Source organism: Geospiza fortis, unplaced genomic scaffold (assembly GCF_000277835.1).
Source record: "Geospiza fortis unplaced genomic scaffold, GeoFor_1.0 scaffold592, whole genome shotgun sequence".
NCBI lineage: Eukaryota > Metazoa > Chordata > Aves > Passeriformes > Thraupidae > Geospiza > Geospiza fortis.
Window position 1 is genome coordinate 160,490 of NW_005054609.1, and position 6,418 is coordinate 166,907.

General features: G+C 43.2%; 1 protein-coding gene across 1 annotated transcript in view; it reads right to left on the reverse strand.

Annotated features, from left to right (window-relative positions):
• The window catches only part of DGKD (diacylglycerol kinase delta), a 42,743-nt gene extending 39,611 nt beyond the window's left edge, over positions 1-3,132 (reverse strand). The window contains exons 1-2 of the mRNA XM_031064611.1: positions 3,024-3,132; positions 2,266-2,346 (exon numbers count right to left, since the gene is read on the reverse strand). Of these exons, the coding sequence (XP_030920471.1) occupies positions 2,266-2,346; positions 3,024-3,116 (174 nt within the window). The 5' untranslated portion in view covers positions 3,117-3,132. The remainder of the gene's footprint in view (positions 1-2,265; positions 2,347-3,023) is intronic.
• Positions 3,133-6,418: the final 3,286 nt, after the last annotated feature.

The window sequence follows — 6,418 nt, forward strand, 5'->3', positions numbered from 1 at the left end:
AAAGCTTTACTGGAAGCTATTTTTTAACCTTACTCCTCTCTCCATGCAGCACAACCATTGCTGGCTTCATGCTCTGGTTTTCTCCTCTCACAAAGCTGCCTCCCCATGCTCCTCAACCCACTTTCAACAGCTGCTCTTGTGACTGGTCAGCCCTTATTACCTCTTTGTTTTAGATAAACATTGCTCCTCCAAGTGGTTTGTCTAATGTTTTTGTTGTTTGTCTTTATGTCATGAACTTAGTGGTGTCATTCAGGCAACCTGACCTGCAGAATCTATACATTAGGCAGCACAGACAGGACAGAGGCTGAGTTTTCTCAGAAAGAAACCATTCTTTTATAAATCCACAAGTACCAGTTTCCACTGAAGAAAACAGAAAACCAAAAAGAAAACCAGAACATCTAAAACTCTGATTACAATACCAAATGCTACATATTTTTAGTTAAGGAGAAAAACCTCAAATCGTATAACACACTGATTTGAAGCAGACAAAAAAAATGCATCAAAGAACTCTGAATTTTAGAAAGGAAGACAGAGAGAGGAAGCAGAGTGATCTCAAAGAAAACCAACAAAAAACTGCATGACTGCAAGGAATCCACAGCACTGACAGCAATGATGTAACAGAGCAAACCACAGCAGGACTAGGCCACCTTCCCATTTCCTAAGTGGTTTTAAACTTCAAGGTAAATGAGTCAAGCGCCTCCATAAGCCACGAGAGACAGAGCAGATAGAAATAAGGAGGAGACATGCTTTTCTTGAATTTACCTAAGCACCATGATACACTGCTGAGCTGGAGAGAGTGCAAACTGTACCTGCCTGAATTTCAAGGTAACCCTTCACCTTTTATCAGCTATGGAAGGCAGGGACTGGCAGAGCCTGATACGAGAGTCTTGGAAATAACTCTTCACTGTTTGACTCGAATGGGGCAATCTGAGAGAACAAATACACTGCTCCCTCCTGTCCCTAATGCAGTCTTCCTGATGGATATTAGAGCTCTCCCAGCTACAACAGTAAGCAGGACAGTTAACAGTACACTTACCTGAAAAATCAGTCTTTATTTCTATTTGAGAAAACTGAAGCAAGATCCAGGATAAAATGCTTTATTAACAGGTAAATAACATCACAGTCTTGAAAACATATTCCCTACTCAAATCACTGCATAAACCTTCTCTCTGTACTCTCATATTGACACCTGATATCAACATTTACTTGCCATACCCAGATGTGCCTCCTACCTATCCAACTATGGATGTAGAAAGTGTTTTCAAGCTTTGGGAAGATTTCATCTGAACACAGGCACTGCAAAGCTAAAACCTACAGCTACAAACAGAAATGCCCTTTGGCAGCTGTTTAAAGCAGCAGATCACTCCTGCTGCAGCACAAGGCACACTGCTCAGTGTTGGTCGCCACCTGCAGGACCAGGAGGGATTCTTCCCTCCACCTGGATTGCTCCCCCTTCACCTTGCATTAGAGCAACACTTCCTTTCCCCAGGCTCCTTCTCCTCTGTACCGAACCCCTCAGCAGCTGTGTGGAGGTTTGCTGCTGTTCACCAGCTCAACACTAACCCTGCAGGGCTGATGTTAATGGCTTTTTTTCTGCACACCAGGTGCTCCCCCAAACTGGAGCTTGCAGAACACTTGCACCTTAGAAATACAATCATTTTTCCTCCTAGTTCCTAAGCCTGGAGAAAATGAAGCAGGGACACCACTACATTTCCAGACTGCAACTACTTAGCACATATTCCACATCTGACGAGTATCCTGAACCAATCCCACAGTTATTTCTGTGCTGTTTCTTTCTGTTCCTCCTTTTGCTTTCCCACTATATATAGCAGGCAAATATAAACACACACACAGACACACACAAATAAAGTCAGAGAAAGAAGTTTACATATTTTAATGCCTATGGGAAAAACTAAATTCCTTTAGCAAGATCTCCAGCATAAACATCACCTCTAACTCCCTCAGCAGAACAGATTTTTCTGTCCCACTGTGCAAACAGGTTCTATCAAACACTCTTAGCTTACAGGGAAGAAAATCCCTGAATACCAAGTCTTAGCACAATACAGAGTAACCTAAGGTATTTCCCTGAGGTAATTTCCCATGTGCACAAATATGAGTGATCATATTGTAAAGAAAAGTTAGTTTATTATTTATTTTTCATGAAAGATGCTGTGAATATTGTTCAGGTGTTTTTCAACTCTGCAAAAGAGATGGGATGTGGGGAAAAGATAGAAGAAGAACAGAAAATAATGCAAAAAGTCCTACCGTGAAGCTGTTGTTGACATTCTTCGTGCTGGATTCTGCCACACTGGCATCTGTCAGATCCACCTCATCAAAAATAATGGACTGTAAAGAAAAAATTCAAAATCTCAATAAATTATTGAATCCAATGTATAAGCAGCAGACTCAAAGGGAGTCTGCCTAGAATGTTCCATATCACAGCCTTTTATGACTTGAAGGAAAGACACAGCACCAACAATATCAATGACCTGGAAGTCTAGTTTCACACACTGGAGATCTCTCTGGCCTGTCTTCAGACAGTGAATACAATAACTTTATTTTTATTAAAGGATTATTTAAAAAGAACACCAAATAACTGTAGGTTTTGTTCTTGTGAAAGGAGACAGTTTTATATTTAGTTGACTATCAGCGTACTAAACCAGAGGCATAGCAGCTCTGATTTGATAAATTCTTGCCTTGCTTGTCTACTGCACCTTCTCTTTTCATTTGCATTCTCTTCCTTCTATTGGTTTAGAGTCCATTCCCTACTAACATGCACCAAAGGGAGAAAAACATGTGGAAAAATCAGTATCACAGGTCCACATGATGCTTCACTTCAAAACCAAGGATTCCCAAGTGTGAGGCAAAACACAGGGATTTTCTGGTAGATACAAAGCCTGAAGACCAGTGCCTAAAGAGCTCATTTCTCTGCTGAGGGCTGCCTCCCCACTGACACCCATCTGCCTCCAAAGCCCCTCTACTGACTTCCTTCCTTGGCCTCACAGGTACTGTCAGGACCTTACCTTAGCAGTTTTTGCATAGTAGAGTGTTCGTCCTCGCAGCTTAAAGTATCGTCTCTTCCAGCGCTGGAAGGAGCTGGTCTGTTTCATTAGCATCCCCTCTTTTATGACAGTCTACAAAAGCATCAGAGGAGAGCAGTGAAGCATAGCTTTTACTGACAGGCACGTTTTCTGCTTGCCCAGCACACACCCGTAGAACAACTGGAGTTGGAGACCAATAACCTCAGTGCCCTCTGCTGGAAGCGTTTCACAGATTCATTCAGCAAAACCGACAGCCTTCACAAGATAAAACTCTCGTGAACAAACAACCCACACTGCGGTAAGGTTTTACCCTTGTCTTCAGGGCTATCACGATACCAAAGAAGATAAATAACTTAAAACTGAATGAGCATTTCAAATCTAACAGTGATTTGGAGAGTGTAACAGTTAAACTCACCGAGGTCAGATTTCAGTCACAGGTAATTGCACCTTTAATTTAATTGGCATCTGATTACCAGCACAAACACACCCAGGATATCTCTCTCTACCTCCAGCTGTGCCTTGCAACCAGCATCTACCTGGCACAGAGGTGGCAAGCTGCAAGCCCAGGGGGTGAAGAGTGAAACCAGAGCAAAGAAGGAGCTATATCCAACATCAGCATTTGGTATTCTTCAGATAGTCTTGGCCCTGCTTCGGTACTCTCTGGCCAGCTGCCATTTCCCAGGGCTGTAGTGCCAAAACTGTCTATGCACACTGACTTTTTTTCTTTAACTGCTTTATAACTAGACTGACATACCAGCATACACAGGCTCATATGCTCATTCATATACTGTGCATATGTGGGGGTATGGATTTAATCCACATGTATTTCATTCAGGTTTTAATACCAACAGCTACATGAAAATAATCTCAAAAACTGCAGCTCAGAGAGACAAAAGGCAAAAAAGTCAGGGCTGAATGTCCAGCCCCAAATTCCTGATTCTAAATACTGCCTAGGAGCTACAAGCAGTGCTATGTCATGCCTTCTTCTCTACCCAGGAGAGTCACAGGAACCTACTTCTTGCTGAGAGGGCCCAACGTGATAAACATCCAGTTAAACACAGGACACAAATGGTCTGACAATCTTGTAAGACAGGTTATTCTGTATCTTGGTGCCAGGAAAATGACATAGCTTTAACATACCAGAGGTCTCAGTGGAATTCAGGTTTGTAAGAGTCTGGTCGCTGATAAGTATCAATTCACAAACAGCAGCAAATGGACATGGCCAGGCTACTACAGCACACAAAATAAATACTCTTACTGATCCACAGGGTTTAGTTCATGTTAGAACTCCTTTCCAGGGCATTAAACTTGCTTTTAAAATGCTATATATATATTTCTAATGTGTGCCTTTAGTTTTTGGAACAGCTGCAGATTTTGATACGTTCCACATACACTGGCTCTTGCGAAGCTCAAAGCTTCCTCAAAAACCACTTCAAAAAAAATGCTGACTATAAGGAGAAACATCCATCTGACAATATATGCTTCTCTTTTGCTAGACTGAGCTATCCTTAAACTGGCCTGAGAGATCACAGGGTCTGGACCACCATGGTGAAGCCTCTACTCACAAATCAGCTGGGAAAGAGCAGGCTGCACATTCCACCAGATCCTAAAGAGAGCTGTAGGATATAGAAGCCACTACAATCTTCCTCCACTGTGTTGGGAAATAGAAAAGGGGGAGAGCTCCCCTGTCTCCTGGAAGAACAGCATCTACCTTGGATGCTGGACCCTGGCCAGCTCCAAGGTTAGCAAATCCCAAGCCTTAATCCCTTCCCAGTGGTCTGTTTCACAAAGCCACCTGCACAGTGGAAGAAATACCTGCCAGTGCTCAGGCAAACACCAACTTAGTGTGCCTGAAGCAGGCACACCAGGAATTGCCAAACTCCAGAGAACTTTCAGTAGAACGAAAAGAGAAAACAAAAACACACAATGGAGGATTGAGCTCCTATAAAAAAATGGCTGTTTCCCACACCAGCTCCCCAGAGCTCTGAAGCAGTCACTGAAAGGCACCCTGGCACTTGTTTTCACAGGACACAGCAGCAGAAATACACTCTACGAAGCCATAAAGCATCTAGGATTGGCTTTAGGGTCTAGAAGTTGAACACACCATAGCAAAACCCAGAAACAAAATGTTAAACCACCTTTGAGCTGGTGTTATGCAAATAATCCAAAATTCAGACATTATCTTAGCTAAAGCTTCAGCAGAAGAGAAAATGGAGTGCAAAGACTGACCAAACAGCATCCCTCACTGAAAGAACCCTGCAGGCAAGGCCAGAGCTGAAGGCACTCATCTGGAACCCAGAAAGATGCATTCATGCTCCTACTCTGACATGGACTTTTATGAGCTCCCAATAAAGCAATTTTCACTCTGTGTGTCTCCATCTGTCAAGCAGTAGAACAAAGAGCATTGGCCAATTCTGTGGAAACCCTCTAAAATATATATTTCTCTGACAAGTTATTTTAACCTCCAGCACCTGAGTAGCAAAGAGAAATGTAAAGTACCAGCATCCAAATTACCACATTAAAGAAATCACACACTTTTGCAGCTCATTTTTTTCCAGGCAAGAAAATAGGAAAGTGGCAGGAGATTTTCCAGCTTAAGACAGAAATATGGAGTGACTTTTGCATTCCCTGGAAAAAAACACATATAAATAAAAATGAGATGAAGAAAGCAGCTACTGAACTCTACAAAGCCCTGAACCAAAATCACAGAGGAACTAAAAATCCTGGGGAAGATTCCTGGGATGAAAAGCCCGAAGATATCAAGTCAGCCAGGAGGCTGATCAAAAACCAGCAACTTGCAACAGGAGATTTCAGTGCTCTGTTGCTATGCTTATTTACAGCTATGGTTAAACTAGGGTCAGCCAGAGCCCTTATGCACCCCAGGCTCAGCATCACAAGCTCTTGCCCAGCCCACCAGGACAGAAACACTCAACAAAACAATGCCTCTGCTTTCCCTCAGCTGCCACAGTTCCCGCCTGCTCCCTCACCTCAGTTGGGCTCACTCACCTCTGCACAAGACGTGCATTCCTCCATTCCTCTTTTAAACCCTTTTTTTTTTTTACCAAAATGCAACACTTGCAGAGGTCACCTTGCCCCGCTCGAAGCAGCAGTTCCTGTCATTGCCAGGCTCTATCTATAGAAAACCTCACAGCTCCCAAGCTCAGACATGAAAGGCCAGAGTAGGAGCACTCCTGCTCACAACAAACATGCCTCTGGTTCAGCGTCTCTGCTTCAGCGCTGCCCATCTCCACACGAGAGCAGCCCGGCTATTTATAGGCACTCACTTCAGCACAGTTTGGTGGGTTTGGGCGGAAAGGGCCAGAGATAAGATCAAGATGACTTTATAAAATGATGTAGACATCGCTGCCTTTCTCTTC